Here is a 17,325-nt window from a genome sequence, read left to right on the forward strand (position 1 = left end):
AGGTCTTTTGCATACACGCGGTCTATCTACTTCAAAGTCAAAAATATAGTCCAGCATGTGAGATCACAGCTGAGAGTAAGACATATACCCACCCAGAGTACCTCCTGTCCTAAACAACCACCGTTCCAGGGAAAACTACAGTTGCAGTATATGCAGCGCTTACTGACCAGGCTTGGACACAGACGAAACGTACACGGACAAATGTACACGAATAAATATACGGAGGATTACAGACACGGATTTACTACTGAACAACGTAGCCTATTGCAAAGCGCCCATACATAGAAACACATGAATATACACAGCAAAATCAAACGCCTATACATCTACAAATACAAATAACAAATCGATGAAAAAATAACAAATAAACACAACGTTAACGCGACCGCCAAATATCCGTAAAACTGTATACGTAACTTTGAATTCAAATTTAAAAATTTTCAATTAAACAAACTTCAACATTAGCCTCTAAAAAAAGAGCTTCTTTTCTTGCTAATTTTAACATTCGCAGTACACACTTTCAAAAGCGACAATTCAGTTATGACTACAACAATTAACAATCGTCAAAAAAGGACAGTCTATTTATGCAGTTGTAACTATGCCCGAGGGAAACCAGAAGCGTGCATGCCCATACACGCGCGCGAAGAAAAACCTGACATGCATACGCAACACCTGACTCTCCTCAAGAAGCGTTAACATAAAAATTCTTGAAAAAGTTACCAATCGAATTAAAATATTGTGATTTAAGAAACCTACTATTATGTTGGTAAAAATGAGCAATGATGTAACAATAATGGCGGAATATTGTACAATCTAAACACCTACTGCTCGAAAATGACGTTTGTATTGCTAGACCAGTATCAAATAAGTTATTACGACACCGAGTTAGACAAATAATACAAAAAAAATCGTTATGAAACTCCTGGGAACAGTGATATTGCGATTTTTATACTATAACAACATGAGAACGTAGCTAAGCTAACTGCAATCGCTGTGGAAGATTTACTGAAGTAACCTACTGCGATAGCGACTTCATCCTTATGAAATAAGATGTGTCAGAAACGATACCACTACCACGTAGTACGAATCAAATAAAATGGATATTATTCTATTTGTAATGAAATAACATGTTATACACAATACATATTATACCTTGAATTATATAACACGACTGTCAATACAAGTTTTGTTATTTCATCCTCTTATATCCACTCCTTATGTTTTTGCTCGGATTTTTGGTTTAAGAATCGGTCCGATATTTTTGACACATAATCTTGGGCTATTTTAACTTCAGGTCGCCTGACCCTTTCTTGCACATTTGGTTCTGCACCAGACTCTACTCGTATAAGCCATTAAATGTCAAAAAAGAACCTGCTCTTTTTGTCTGTTCTGAAATAAAAAATGATCGACCATATCGAGCTTATGACAGTTCCACTTTACTTTGTGTAGAGGTTTTAGCAATATTGCTTTTGCACTTCCAGTTCATCATTCATTCAGGTTCATCATTCGTTAACGAAGTTGTAAGAGGCGGAAAAAATTATTATTTGCGTTTTGAGAGAAATCAAACTGCCAACTCCCTAGGTAAGAAATTAAAAAAACAAAAACATATAAAAGTAAATTATTACAGAAAAAAAGTCAATAATACATGTTGATGTAAAAAAGAATTAGATCAAAATTAATGTTTTATAAAAAGAGTTTCTGCTTTAAATAGGTTTGTGGGTATTGTTTTCACGCATTGTTTGTCTACTTTCCCCTTTGCTCATCACATCCATACCATCATGCTTGCCATAAAAACCAGAAGAATGATGCAGGACGAAACATGATGAACAACCTGATTGTTTTTTGTGCGTCTTTTTTTATAATTTTTACGCATCCTAAAAGCAAGTAAGAAAATATATTAACCAGTTAAACAGATCGTAATAAACTAAACGCATGGAACCACGTGGATTAAGTATTGGACAGTTATTAGGCTATAATCTATTCTGGGTCTTAGATACTCATTAGGACCCAGCGCAAGGCAGTGTAATGCTAGGTTAACGTATTTATTCATTCCCAGGGAATTTGTCCAATAAAAAAAATGAAGAAAACAAGCTAAAAAAATAAAACAAAAACATAAAAATATGCAGGAATAAAAACATACTTTTATCTTTCTGAACGAAAATGGTTTCTGCTCCTGTTATCGGGTCTCGTTGAGGTGAGAAAATGATATAACAGTTATCTGAAGATTTGTGATGACAGTGTTCCTCGGTTACATTAACAAGAACTATGTTTAAGCTGCATTTGAGATTGCCGCAAGTATCCTTATCTGGTTCATTGAATGCTTGACATCTCACACAATCGCTTAACATGTTGCATTTTTCAGGACAGCTCTAAGAAACAAATTATTTAACCATGGTGTGTAAAATTTTGTTTTAAGTAAAAATAAGATAAGATGAAGTTTGCTCAAGCAATAAACATACTACGCATTCTTCACAAAACTTTCCGCGATAACCTGTGTTGCAATCGCACTGGTCACAGTTGCAAACGCCATTTCCGCTGCATGAAGTCTAAAATGATAAATATATTCTAACCTTGCTATGATTGTTAATTTTAAATAATTTTTTGAAAATTTGACTTTGTATAAAACAAATTAAAAATAAATACGTTTGGTGAACTGGCATGTAAACAATTCTTCTTTCCAACTGAGCAATCCACTTTTCCACAATTACTTCCAAGAAATCCAGTTTCACATCTACATTGTCCGCAATCACACACTCCTCTGTCCTTGCCTACACAAAAAAGTTTAACTTAAAATGTACCACTGCTAGTTTGACAACAGGTAAGAAATTATAAAGAACATAAAAAAAATAACGAGCGTGGTTCTTTGCAACAAAAGTGGGCATCAACTTAACCTTACCTCCACAAACTTTTCCTTCGTGTCTATCACAGCCAAAATTATTACATTGACAAAATTTCCCTGTGATTTTCTCCGTGGGATTCTAAACGTGTTAGAAAATAAAATAAATGGAAAATATGTAGAGGCTTCAATTTTCTTTCCAAAAAAGTGAAGAAGACATTTACCGATCTTGAAATGCACTCGCACATTCCATTAACACATGTCCCCAAGCCACTGCAATCTACTGAGTCTCCCGGCCGTCTACACGAGCTCTCAGCATTTCCTTTGAAAAACACAAGTCTGATATTTTTTTTAAACAATGATTATAATTTGACTCTTTTGCTCTGTCAAAGTTATTTCTTAACCCGATTTTATATATACATATTTTAAATCTTAAAGGAAAGGTAAACTTATCACCTACCTACTACCATGATGGTGCAAATAATTACAAGACTTGCTTTTAACATGTTGAAGTTGACAGTCTAGAAAATTATAGTAATGAAAATTTTAACAACACTTTAAACAAATAACTAAATATATAAATCTTTGTAACCCAAAAAGTTTGTGCTACAATTTATGTGACTGATTGTAAATTTTGCCCGTATCCTGCTCACATTTACTATACTATAAAAACAAGCAATTAAGTAAATTCCTTTAAAAAACCATTTACAAACGTGTGTTCCTAATGAGGAACTTTAACGATCATCGTCTTATTTTCGCTGATGCAGTATTAAAAAACTTCCCTTTCGTATTATTATGACGTCACCAACCATATATTTGTAACTGTTATAAATTTGTAACTGTTGTAAAGTTGCAAAAATTAATTAGGTGACACAGTCATCGTGTTTACCCTCAAAACAATTTGACGTATCGTCACAATATTTCATGTTATTTTTGTTATTAAAAAAAGAAACAATCATGCCAAGTCTAATAATAACAACGACGGCTGGAACGGAAAGCACAATAGCGACAAGAAAAAAAAATTAATTAGTTGCAAAAAAATAAAAAATAAGCAATTTATTAAATAAACTTTCACACAACTGGAATATAAAATTACACATCCGAAACAAAACAATCTGAAAGAAACCAGTTGTTAAAACCTTTTTAAATTTTCTTTAAAAATCCAATTTAAATGCCTCAAGCGGTTTCAAGTATCTCAGTAAATAATACATATACTGCCAGTTACCGGTTTGTTGGTAAAATCAATTTTGTCTACCAAACAGGCGATGCTATCTCGTCTTAAAAGGTTCCATTTCATATCTGTGGAATTTGAAGAACGATCTTTATTGCGCCCCGCCGATGGAATTCTACATTTAGTGGACCGCGGGTATATAGTGTTTGTTTTATGTATGGGAGAAGTTTTTTCTTACTCTCAACTTCGCAGGGGACTTCGGCTCGAACATCCAACCTAGGTTTGATATAACACAACCTGTGTGTTTGGTACCATCAAGACAAAAAAAACAAACACTGATCGAGCAAAACTTATCTTGTCTCGGTTTCCTTGTTGTCTCTGAAGATTTGACTGCTATAAAAAATGTTAGTCGAGATTCTTTTGTTATGTTAATTTAAAGCTTTGTAATATTATCTCGTTTAATGTGCTTAAATGTCGCTGCAGCTCACGTGAATTTATCTTCAAGAAAAGGTTTGTTTTTGTTTGTCCACGTTGTTGCCAAACTTGTTAACAGTAAGTAAGATTACTTGTATCTTATATTAAATTAAACTCAGAACGGTTTATGGAGTTGATCCAAAGGCGCAATTTATAAATGCATCACAATTTAAAGTCAATCAAGAACAGAACATTCCGTGTATGGCCATGACTAAAGCTTGCATTTTGTTTGTCTTCCCTTCCCGATTGTCTGGCTTGTCGTAATAACTTTACTGATGTAGCTAGGGAGCTAAATACTTATTTTTAAATTGTTGCATTTTATTAGGTAATAGTCGTAAAACTACCTTTTAGTTGTACTACAGCTATCAAGTTAGAACTGCACAAAATAGTGCTTTCATTAGAGTCCCTTTTTTTCGGAAGTCGGCAGCAACAAAAAACTTTTATCCTGCTTTGCGTAATTTTATGAACCACATGCACCGTAAAAAAGATTGGGCGTTTTGGGTGAGTAAAATAACTTCTAAAAGAACCTTTGTGAGGCTGCTATCAAGTATTCTTGCGGTTGGAATGTTCTCATGGTGAAACCTTTAAAGTAGCAACCTTAATTAAACAGAATTTACAAGTAAAACGGCGTTAAAATGTCGCAAAATGGCAAAAATTAAGCAGTATCTAAAACATATTAAAGATTTGACTAAAAAAAAGAATTCCTTGAAAAAATCTAGTATTTTATTTATGAATGTTTCACCGCAAAAACATTATGATTACGCATTTGTACCCCATTTCATAATGGCTGCTTAACATGAATACTTGCCCGTAATGATTCAACGAGTATTATGAATCGGACCGCAAGAATATATATAAAAAGATATTTGTTGAATTGTGAAAAAATATTGTTGTTCATTGCACGAAACAGTCAAGTTGAATTGATAAATTAACCAATAACATAACATAGTTAGCCGTTGCAGTACAACTAGAGCTACCCACAGTAGGTTACAGGTTTCTTTGTTTTCTTCACTTTTTCATGTTTTTTCTTGAAATTATAATATGATGTTGTTGATTTATCAAATCTGACAAATTTATTAATTGAGTGTCTACCCTTTTTTGTATCAGCTTGTTGAATTCAATTCGAAAACAATGACCAATCAATTTCCTCGATAATAAACAATCAAATTTGTATAATTCAATAAATCGATTTCGACAAAATAAGTCCTGTATTGTCCACAGGTTTGAAAATCATGGATCACTTGCTTAATATTTTACTTGTTTAACAATGATATCAAAACCAGCTTGACTAAATCTATATACATTTATTTATATAGCATACCTTTTGTGCATCGCATGGCATTGATTTGTATCTTTTTAATAAATTCTAACTTTAAATCAGAGAAGTAGACAATAATTAAACAACCTAGTATTAATTCAGTTCTGGCAAAATTATATTCTTCTTTCTCAATTTTAAATATACTTTCTTTTTCAGATCACCTGTTATCAAACCATGCAACATCAGCATTTTCGAAAAATCTTCAACGAGAGAAATTTTGAAGGATTTTATTGGTAACCTAACGGTGTAATAATTCATTGAAATTGAAATGTTCAGAAGTTATTATATATATTCGTGAAGTTCATACATAGCAATCCTGTATCCTAGAATTTTCAGAATTTTTCAGATCAAGATCAGTTATAAAAATATCCAGTTAAAGTTTTAACTATTGTTTTAGAATATATACTATATATATGTAAGAAAAAAATTATTTTTTATTTCTCAAGTTGTATTTTACGTTAATTACAATAATAATTAAGAATTAGGATACTTATGATGTGTGTATATACCCCATTGTTCTCCATTTTTAAAGTCTACTTTAAATTTCAGAATCTTTCGGGCTAATAACGGAAATCTTCAAGTCGCAGGGCTTTTTATTTAAAATTCTTCCCCTGGGCAATAAGCTTATTCACAAGCCTCTATGCAATTCCGTACTGCATTTCTCTATCATATTTGTTATCGCGCTGAACTAAAATTTTTGGCGGAAAATGTTTTAGCAGAATAGCTTTTGGACACAATTTTTTAATTCAGCACAAGAATTTTTGGAGATTTATTAAGTCAAAAATGTATGCGTAAGTCTTTTGAACGGATTTTAACCAAAATTCAAAAGCAATAATTACGTGAAATTACACAACAAGAAGGCTAGAGTCGTTGAAAGTGTACATATATGTAACCAAGATCTAAGAAAGGGTCTTCAGGATCCAACTTTATAGATAGAGCCTTAGCCAAATGCGAAAATAATGAAAATAATAAGTTCTAACGCTGCAGTTTTTATTGATTTCAAACATTCACCATTTTCAATTTTAATGTTAAATTTGAATGTTTTAAATCGTTATTAGCAATTCGGGGCGCATTAGTGGTAACTATGGCTAGTAATAATCATAAAGTCTCGTGGTGGTTGCAAAACTCATGTGCTGTAATTAAACCAATTAAAAGACTGCTATTCTTTGAGTTTGTTTCATTTCCTTGCAAGTACGCGTTTTCTTTGCTCGACTCGAATCTATCAAAATAAAGACCGCAGTGTGCGCAAAACACAATTTTGGGAGCATCTCGAGGGTCAAAAGTAATTAAAGTACCCTTTGGAAACTTTGTTGTTCGCTTTTGTAAAAGACTTCCATTACATCCAATATTTTAAAATAGCGATAAGGATTCCATTTGCAGGGTACACCATTGGTAAAAGGGGCGGTAGGAATCTATCTTTTATTATCTTGAAGTAGGGTGTTTCAAATGAAGAATAACAGGCCTCATCGGTGTATTTGACGATTTGTAAAACATATTGAGACTAACGGATATGATTCGCTTTCCATTCTTCAGATTTTGTCATGGTGACTCCTGCCGCCTTTTTTATCGGGGAAAGCGGCGGCGAAATACAATGATGCCGGAATGTGGGACACAAATGGTGAAATGCAATCGGACAGGTACCGTTTTGGAAAGCCAAGAAAATGTATTTTTTGAGACTGTTTTCAGTTCTTCAGGGTGCGTCCCACAAAAACTGCCTAAACAACCTAAATTCGAATAAAACACACAGGTACGATGGCGTTTAATGTTAAAGTTCTATACCATTTCACACATGTCCCTCCACCAATTATTTTATCGCGGAGAGGGGCGTCGAACGATAATATTTGAAGATCAGTCTTAAATTCATGTTGATACGAATATTTTTTTGTTAGACAGAGGAGAAAATATAGTTTCCGAAAAAGCGATAATTTCTTTAGCGCGCGGTAACCCTATTCATACTGGCAGTGTGCCAATGTGCACGAAACAAATCTATGTTGTCGCCAATTCTATAATTTTCACTGCGCTCAGTAAAAATTACGGAATTGGTTTTATATGCCCTTTATAATTATTATACTAGCGCCTAACCAACAGGGCATCAAGGCGTTGCAAGGGTACTAAAGATAACAGGAATTTTTTAAGTATTATAACACTCATAATAAGATTCACAAGATTGTTAATTATACACTTATGAAAATTGAAAATATTACCGCTAAATTTCCAAATGTCTTCGACAATAAGTCGTACCCATTTACAAAACCAACCGTTCCACGTGAACTTAGTGAATTTGTAGGATTGCTTTTATATAGAGTGCTTTAAAAGCTATATAAATTTATTATTGATACACTGTTTACCAACGAGTGTGGCGAATATGTGATGCAAATTGTCACATAACTGTTTAACATTTCCTTCCGCCATACCTTTAATTCGACGACCAAACTACTTAAGGCGACACATGGAAGAAATATCGTTTTGCTGTTAACCATCACTGCATGCAATGTCTTTCACCGGGAAATTGTCTTTCGTTAAACGACACTGTACGATATGTGGACACAGATAGGGGTTAAATAGTACTACCCAAACGTGTCAGGTACATATGGAATACTCTTTAAGTTAATAAACGGAAATCGTAACCCATACAGCTTTGTTGCTGAACCATATCGTGAAAGAGCAGTTGAGGAAGGTGGTGAATATTACGTACAAGGTACAGAAGAAATTGTGAAATATTTGATTGAAAGATTAGAAAGCATGACACAACTTGCAGGATGAAATATCTGCTTTGATTGTTTATACAAGTCAATGTCGTTATCACTTTGGTTGTACGGCAAACACACCACATATATCGCAAAGATGCAAACAAACAATTCCGCTAGCAATAAAAGACATGCAGGATTGACAACAACTATTTTTTTGACAAACAAGATGGACATTTATGCATTTCTTCGTACGCAGTAAAGACAACATAGAAAAATCATTAAAATATCAATATCATAGAAACATTTCCATGCAGTTCCTATCTTTAACCCTATTCGGTCCGGGGTTTTTCGAACATATTATGACCCGGGGGGATTCCCCCGGTCATAATCGTCCAAATTAAATCCACACTTATAGTACGTCACAAAAGAAACAAAATGGTAGCAATAAATTTTTGCTTGCGTCAGCACATTTTCTGTGACGTCATCAAAAGCTTGAAATTTGTTCAAAATGCCACTATCTGCTTAAAATTCTATTACTTTAGTTCTACAGCGAATTTTTAAATTCTGCTTGAAGTTTATGAAAGCTAAATTAAAGTTATTTAACATATTTTCCGGTTTTAACATAAATCGTAAAATGAAAAATTGCCAAATATTGCCTGAAAATCCGGTTTTTTCCGATTTTCGGGTTTAATCCGAAAAAATCGGGAAATCCGATTAATCATGTGACCAAAACATGCCAAAAGATTCTTTTTGACGACGAAAGTTGTGTTGTAAGTTTCAAGTTCCATACATAATCCTAACAAGAGTTATTATATTTTCCCCATTATAAGGGTTTCATAGAGATTTTTAGTTGTTTCGAGTGATGCCAATATCAAAGCCAATATCAAACCTAAACATTTTGTATGCAGGTGTCTAATAGATATATTGAACTCAGTAAGTATTGTTGCCATGCAATATAGCATTAAAGGGTTATTAAAAAAAACTGGGAGGGGGGCGGAATCCGCCTCCCCCCTCCCCCGGACCGAATAGGGTTAATGAAAAGCGTCATTTGTGTCTTTTTAGATTCTGCCAGGGAAGCTTACTCGGAAAGAAAAGTTACCATCTTCTTAGTTAGTTAGTATTTTATTTACATATATATCACAACTAAATGTGGTTTATCTTTGTAATACAAACAACCTTTTCTTTTATGTCATACTTCACAAGCCACCATTTAGGTAAACTATTTGTTTTTATTTTCATTATTTATGTCAAACAGTTACATTAGTTACTGCAATATTTTGCTCCATAAATCTCTGTTCTATTATGTAGGTACATGTAATACTCTATACAACGTTTACATACTTTTGGACCAAACTTATTTTGATCGGTACTATTTTATTTAAACAGATTCCTCGCCAAAATTCTTTCAAAAAATCCCAATTTTTGCATTTCGTTCCTTTTTACCCAGAACCCGTGTGACCGCTGGGAAAAGTTTATTTACAGAATTTTTTTTTGTGGTAAATTAATGTTGAAATTTTATCCGGTCAGATTTTCAGAGCTATGGAACTAATCAAATAATTTTCAAGGACCCCGTGCCCTATGTGCACACTGCTTGTTTTAAGCGGCCTCAAAAGAAACGGTATGATTAGAATTAAATACGAATATTATAATGAATAATAGCTGACAGCTGTGATACATAGGTGGGCCTTCTTTACAAGATGACTTAGAAAGATATTTAGCGTTACTTTCATAAGATTTTGAGTGATGACATGTTTAAAGTTTTATTCAAATAAATTATACTTCGTCGATTTGAAAGTTTGTTATGATTTTAAATTATCCTGATGGTTGGTGTAAATTCTTGCGAAATCACAATACGTTTAAAAAACAATTTCGTACCGGAATTAACCGTGATAAACAATTGAACGAATAATGTTTTCTTCCTAGATCTTTGATGTTGCATTTTATGTACAGAATCAAATAGGAAGACAGTATTAGTACAAACATTCAAAAATGTGTTTTATACTATTTGGCTGTTCAATAGCAAATATACATCTATTATACGCTACGCTGAAGAAACTGATCAAAATAAGGATATAATACCTTGAATACAACTTAAATATCATCAACAAACAAGCTTGTGTTAAGAAAAAGGAATAATATAAAACAAAAAAAAGAAAAAATATATTACTGTTCTTAAACTAAATTTTTCGTTGAACTTGCAAAAAAACTAAAATATTTGTGACGACTACAAGAAAAAGTACAACAAATTAGGAGTTAATTTTTAAGCTACTTTGATCATTACAGGGCGTTAAAGAGCGGTGGCTTGGTTAGTGTCTCACAACGCCCCGCAAAACCCAAACGCTTTTATTTTTACACCAGACAAAAAAGTCTATTTGAAGAAAATAATATTTGTTTATTATGCAATTATTTATGAATGATCGTGGCCTCGGGTTTTAGGTTGCTTAAAATTGAGCCTTGGGTTTAAATGGCATTTTAAAGTGATACTTATCCAGTCATTCTTTTACTTTCATTATGTCACAAGTTTACTGTCATATGATCTTCACACGAGAATCTATGTTTCTCTTCACAGTCTCCATTGCAGAGACTTTTAAAATACTTTCGTAATGAAGTAAATGTACACTGAGTGTATAGTGATGAAGAGATTTTTGCATCGTCATTCCAAACTTTACTATAAAACAAAAATTCTTACTTTGTCATCCCTTTTTTAATTAACCAACAGACTTGTTTATATCAGGTATGAAGATTATTTTGTCTCTTGTACTACATGTTTTTCATGCAGGAGATGGACCCGCTTTGAGATTAAGACTTTTATATACACAGATCAAAGAACTTATGTAGGCTGTCGTACTTTGAATTGGCATCTGGCGAGTTATAAAAAAAGTTTTAGAGTGAGTTGAGCAACGAATATAGGCCACAAATATTTTTGAAATACATGCATGGAAGTTAAGAAACTTCCTGGCTTAGTATGCTTTAACAATCACAAGCTGCTTTCCGCTAAAGCGCTTTTTGCCGCAGTTTCCAGTTACGACAGCGCTCAATATGCCTAATTTTCAAACATTAAAAATGAAAGCGTTTGCGGAATTTTTATTAAGTCTGCAAACACTTGGCCTTATCTTGAAGTCTTTAAATGTTTGGAAATGTTGAAAAAAATTCTATTAATTTATGTCCGTGTGTATTAAGACGTAATTTTCAGCCAAGTAGATTTCAACGATAATTTTGTAGCTGGCTTGTTTCATTTAACAAACACAAACACTTTTTATTACTTTGACATAAACCTTGTTATATGACTTCTTCATTTAAAAGATTGGAGCATTAACAAAATATTTTTTAGATCAAACAAATTCTTAAACTTTATTAAAAGGCAGACGTTTTCAACTGTTTCAACTATTTGTTTATTGTTTGCATTGTTTTAGGTTTAATTTAAAGATGACTGCTAAATATTCCTTGTTGTACTTTGACCTTCGCGCACGCGGCGAAGCGATTCGAATGTTATTCAAACATGCTGGAGTTGATTTTGAAGATAAAAAAATCACATTTGCAGAGTTCCCAGAGGTCAAAGCAGACGGTACCGACTCTTTTCTCGTTTCTTTGTTTTGTTTTATTTTCTTCTATCTTGTTTTATTTTGTTTGTTTATTTTTGGTGTTTTGTCCTAACTTGCCCTGTCTTGTTTTATCCAGTTCCGTGTGACCTTATTAATATTGTTTTTATTATCTTTTTTCTGAGCCATAAAATGCATTATGTCCCGGTTCGTATTTAATTTTTTAAATCTTCAGCTTGACAAGTTAACACTATAGTGTTTTTTAGAAAATACTTTGTTTTGTCTTTTCAGTTACAAAAACTCCATCCGGCTCTTTGCCAGTTTTGACAACACCATGTGGAAAGAAAATAGTGCAAACAACTGCTATTTTAAGATACGTGGCAAATGAACTAAATCTCTATGGTAACGGCAATGTGGAGCGTGCAATGATCGATGCTATTGTGGATACACATAAAGAAGTACACGATCTTATGATATCTTTGGAGTTTGGAACGAAAGATGAGGACAAGGTAAATCATTTTGTTGAGGATTCACTAAATGTCATACAGCATTCCCTTGCATTTTTCTATTAAAACTTTCAGCTTTAAATGGTACACAGTTGCTTGTGGATTATTTCGTAAAGCACAAGCGTAATGTAGCAAAATTCTTGAAATATTTTTACTGCCGTAAATAACTAATATTTTTCTATTTGTTGCATTTTAGCCGGAGAAACGCAAACAGCTTGAGAATACAATTCATAAGTCATTCAAATTTTATGAAATTTTTATCAAAGACAATGAGTCGAAAGACCACTTCGTTGGAAAAGCGGTATGTCATTTAAATTCATTGATATTCTAATCTGTTTAAGCCGAATTAAGAGAGTATTAAGAATTTAGTGGATGTATTTTCTATATATGTTATGTTTTCAGATTTCACTCGCCGATATATATTTCGTTGATGTGGTTGACTACATGAACGTTTCTCTCCCTGAAAACAAAATTTTGGAACAATACGCCGTCTTAAAGAACATTGACAGCAAAACGAGGGAAGCAGAAAATATAAAAAAGTATTTATCAGAGCGCAAATAAATATTTTTAGTACCAGTTATATTTATTATTTTAAGATATAGAAGTTATGTTTATCATTGTCTGTTCTTTTTGGGGGCCTTAATTAAGCCATCAGCGTATAAACGCGTGTCGAAAAAGCACGCACATTTTAACGTTATTCACCCAAACTTTATGTCCAAAGACTTCTAGAAACACCTACCATACGCCCTTTTTTTGCCTACAAATCTGGGAATTAGTATTGACCGTGTTCAGACCGGGCTTTTGGGGATTCTAAAAAGCCTGGGGTGAGGGTTAAAAAAGTCTGCTTCCCCCTTCCCTTCTCCAAAACTGACGAAAAAGACATCGTGTTGCGGTTATGTGTCTAGTCTGTGTTTTATGTGTTAAGTGCCGTGTCCGTAGACTGCATGTTATCTGTGTTGTACATATTATATAGGTGTGCACGTGACAAAAATATAGTTTTCAAGTTTGTTATTCCGTAGTTATGATCTGTGTGATACACAGTAGTTGCCAGAAAACTTGACATAAATGTTTGTTAGAACATTGGATGACATTTGGGATAAGAAATTTTTGGATGACGTCATCATATATTTCTGAATTTATTGTTTTGGTCATTCGGATAAAATAGTAGCTAAGACTGTTACTTTCCCTTAACCTGCGCTCTTTTGCTGTATTGATTGATTTGAATAACATATGTTCAATCAGTCCTTGTAGCAAATATGTGCTAGGTATTTGAGAGAGGTGACAAAACAGGTCTTGTTAACCTTATTTCAAGAAATTAAAAGATTCACTTTTTCAAAATATAATTCACAAATAACTTGGAAAGCCATATAAATTTCCGATGTATTTGAACAAAGCTAAATAGGACGAGAGCATGGCTTAATTATTATCTATTTACAGGATCTATTTACATTAATTATAACAATTTAATTACACGACTTCGTATTTCCCTTGTATAACTTTTACCACGTCTTTGATTTCCACATACCCGTTCCCAATTGCCGTTGCTACAGAGATTATAATAATTAGCGCTAAAAATACCTCTTTTAACCAGCCCATCCTATTGGCCAGTTTGCAATAAAAGAGAATGGGGAAGATGACATTTAATAAGCTAAACAATGTTCCACCAGCCAACGATAAAACTGGTCCAAAGTTCGGTATTACAGTTGCTACAACAACGATTAAGACAATAATTGCGGTGCGAATCACAATTCTTTGCCAACTGAAATCTAAACGATGAAAAGCACAGGAAAATGGAAGACAGTCATTCATAAATTGGCCAATGTCAAAAAATTTAAAAATGAAAAATTTAAAAAAATCTATCTAGCTACAGATAAATAGATCATGTGCATGTAATTCGCGAATAAAACTTTTTTTAGTTTTTAAAAAAATATGCTATGGTCCTGATAATTACAAAATTTATAATTTAGTCAATGTTAAAATAAAAATGATTATTTAATAAAATGTGCACATTTTTTAATTTCCCGTGAAAAATACTTGCTGGCGACGGACATTCCACAAAATATAGGTAGCTAACATAATTATAAAGCATTGGAGTAGTGATTTTGATTCATACAAAATGTGTTACTTACATATCGGGGCATTCAGAAGAGCTTCTAACTGTTGATTCACTGGATTTACTAACATAACAAACGCACATAACACATGACCGCATATCAACATTTGCGCAATCATGACATACGCTTTGAAAAACTTGCAAGTCTTAAACATCGGCATGCTTGAAAATGAAGTCAGAATATCTTCTTGAATTTTTCCATCAAGTACTATAAAAGCCGTCAAGGACACTCCAAGGTATATAAACAAAACTATGCAATACCCAAATATAACAGCAATGGGGAATTTCTCCGGTTTTTTTAAGTCGTTCTGTATCGTTGGAAATATAGCTATTCCACCGAATGTAAATTGTATAGTTCCAAAGGCTGCTAATATAGTTTCAGGGTTTATTTTGATTCTGGTCGGTATTCTATATCCATACTTATGACTTGTCATGGCGATATTTACTACAATTAGTATTGCAGCTAAACTGCTACAAACAGTAGCCAAAAGACCAATTCCCCAGAAGTCCTTTGGAGTTCCCAAAAAGGTTAGAGGTAGTAAAACTAACGCACAAATGATAAACCATATTCTAAGTTGATTTCTCTGCGTCAATATGTCCGTTGGAAGTGGAGCGAATTGCGTGAAAATCTCGCCCAGTAGCAATAAAAAAACAATGCATGTAAAAATAAGAGATACATTTAGAATGATAATGACACTGATTTTGGCTTTGGGACCAAATGCTTTCTCAGCCAATCTTGGGTAAGGATCTCGCAGTTCTTCTCTATTCTTAACTTCCTTGAAAACAATTAAACAACCTTTCGACAATAATATGCCACAAAGGCACATCAACAGAGCTGCCAAGAAAAATAAAGGAACTCCCCACCAACTAACCAATCGCATCGTGTAAGGCAACGTGACAATCCCTGCACCTACTATGTCACCAACAACAAAGAAAACTGCTCCCATTGTTGTTAGACCTTTCTTTTCAACTTTAGTAACTTCAGTACTCTCATTGGTTTCTTGAGTAGTGAAATCAGTAGTGTCTTTTAAACCCATTCCTTTAACGTTGTCGTATATCAAGAATGAGAGTAATAAAAATCTTAAAAGCAAATCAAAGTTCTATTTTTTTAACATTACGGTAATCTTCTCCGGTATATTTTTTGCCGATACTTTTAACTGTTCTTAACATACATTCGTTACTACACTCAATTCAGGAAGGTGTTCAAGCGTTACCAAATGACATCAAACATCAACTCAGATTCGGTATGATTTGGTTTTACTCGCTGTGGATTCGCTGTGGCTTCGCTGTTTTCTGTCAGTTTATTTTTTTAGCAAAATATCAAACAGAGCGTGAAATCTACTGCATTCTCATTCAGTTAAAAATCTGAAGACCAAGCGTTTACAAAATAGAAAAAGACACCACAGGAACCTATCAAATTTATTTTTTATTCATTTTTGTTCTTATGAGAATTGATTCCCGGTGTTTCTTTAGAGATTAGATAAATTCAATTTCTTTTTTTTTTTTGATGTGCGTTCTATTTTTTTCCAATATTAAAACTGCTTTAAGTGCAATTTTTTTTAGGGAGAACATCTTCTTTTTTTCCTATTACGAGAATTTTTTTGCACCTTTTAGGAACTGCTTTGAAAATGTTGGAACTTTTTTTTTATCGTAGAATGCTCGATCAAGGATTTAATTTGCACAAAACTTTGGGACGTCATGGGTCACCTCGAAAGAGATACGTTTTAATTACAATTGATATACTTCTATAAAAAATAAAGAATATGCAACAGTATGGTTTCGATAGAGCTGTACCAATCGTATCCAGAAGGTCTTAGTGTTTGATAGCCTGGAGAGAATTAGGGTTTTTTTAAATGTGTCACTTTTGATGCTGTGTTCTGAAAAGATTTACTTTTTAACATCACCTTATTATTGTTATGATTGCAGACTTGCATCCCATATAACAAGTATTTTGTCCGGTAGAAAGTAATGGCAAACTTTTGCTAGCATATAGATGGTTCTATTAAGCTTTGGAAACGAGCGCATCCATATGAAGGTTCTACGTTAAGTGATCATTAAGAATCACACCAAAATACTTTTTGGAAGGTTTAGGATTTTTTGTCAACTTATTGTGCGATGGAAACGCATTGATAAAGGTTTTCTGTTGGATTTAAAAATAATGTTTTTGATGCGTTCAGTGCAATCCTTTTTGCTGTCAACCAGGTGTCGTCAAAAGTGGAATACGTTGAATACGAGTTGCAACATGAAAATAGATTATATATATGCACCAAGAACAAAGGTGAACCAAGAACGGACTCCTTTTGCACGTCCTGTATATTATCATTTTTATCTGAAGACACTCCACCTAGTTAAACTCTAAGACCTACAATATAATCTGAACCAGTTGCTTGATCCACCTCTCCGACGAGGGGAGAATCTCTTTAAAGTGTACTACTATGTACTAGCTACTTTTTTGGTGATGATGTTAAGCTCCTGGTTGTCACAGATAGAAATTTAAAAAGCTTAATCTATTTTTGTACACATAAAAAGCCCTTTAGAAAAAACTGTTAGAATACTTTTCTATGGTTTTTGAGATGCTCTAAATAAAGTTTTTTGGACCTGGCATTTTGTTTTGAACAAAATATAAAAGAAAAACTATCCGTATTTTTTATAATTCAAGGAAAAAGGTATACGAGTAT

General features: G+C 33.3%; 3 protein-coding genes across 3 annotated transcripts; 1 reads left to right on the top strand and 2 right to left on the bottom strand.

Annotated features, from left to right (window-relative positions):
• Window positions 1-1,051: 1,051 nt before the first annotated feature.
• Window positions 1,052-4,194, bottom strand: LOC130622483 (integrin beta-2-like). The gene is made up of 7 exons (XM_057437939.1): window positions 3,297-4,194; window positions 3,061-3,158; window positions 2,897-2,978; window positions 2,644-2,768; window positions 2,460-2,546; window positions 2,141-2,369; window positions 1,052-1,874 (listed from the first exon to the last, which is right to left on the bottom strand). Exons 1-7 carry the CDS (start codon window positions 3,340-3,342, stop codon window positions 1,777-1,779), a joined length of 765 nt encoding a protein of 254 aa, XP_057293922.1. The 5' UTR covers window positions 3,343-4,194; the 3' UTR covers window positions 1,052-1,776.
• A 6,879-nt stretch (window positions 4,195-11,073) lies between these two features.
• On the top strand, window positions 11,074-13,148 carry LOC130622198 (glutathione S-transferase-like). The gene is made up of 5 exons (XM_057437632.1): window positions 11,074-11,223; window positions 11,903-12,054; window positions 12,320-12,537; window positions 12,731-12,835; window positions 12,937-13,148. The coding sequence occupies exons 2-5, from the start codon at window positions 11,916-11,918 to the stop codon at window positions 13,093-13,095; spliced, it is 621 nt and encodes a 206-aa protein (XP_057293615.1). The 5' UTR covers window positions 11,074-11,223; window positions 11,903-11,915; the 3' UTR covers window positions 13,096-13,148.
• Window positions 13,149-13,946: 798 nt separating this feature from the next.
• On the bottom strand, window positions 13,947-15,970 carry LOC130622196 (uncharacterized). The gene is made up of 2 exons (XM_057437631.1): window positions 14,664-15,970; window positions 13,947-14,300 (listed from the first exon to the last, which is right to left on the bottom strand). Exons 1-2 carry the CDS (start codon window positions 15,682-15,684, stop codon window positions 14,002-14,004), a joined length of 1,320 nt encoding a protein of 439 aa, XP_057293614.1. The 5' UTR covers window positions 15,685-15,970; the 3' UTR covers window positions 13,947-14,001.
• Window positions 15,971-17,325: the final 1,355 nt, after the last annotated feature.

The sequence above is a fragment of the Hydractinia symbiolongicarpus genome, chromosome 12 (assembly GCF_029227915.1).
Source record: "Hydractinia symbiolongicarpus strain clone_291-10 chromosome 12, HSymV2.1, whole genome shotgun sequence".
Lineage (NCBI taxonomy): Eukaryota > Metazoa > Cnidaria > Hydrozoa > Anthoathecata > Hydractiniidae > Hydractinia > Hydractinia symbiolongicarpus.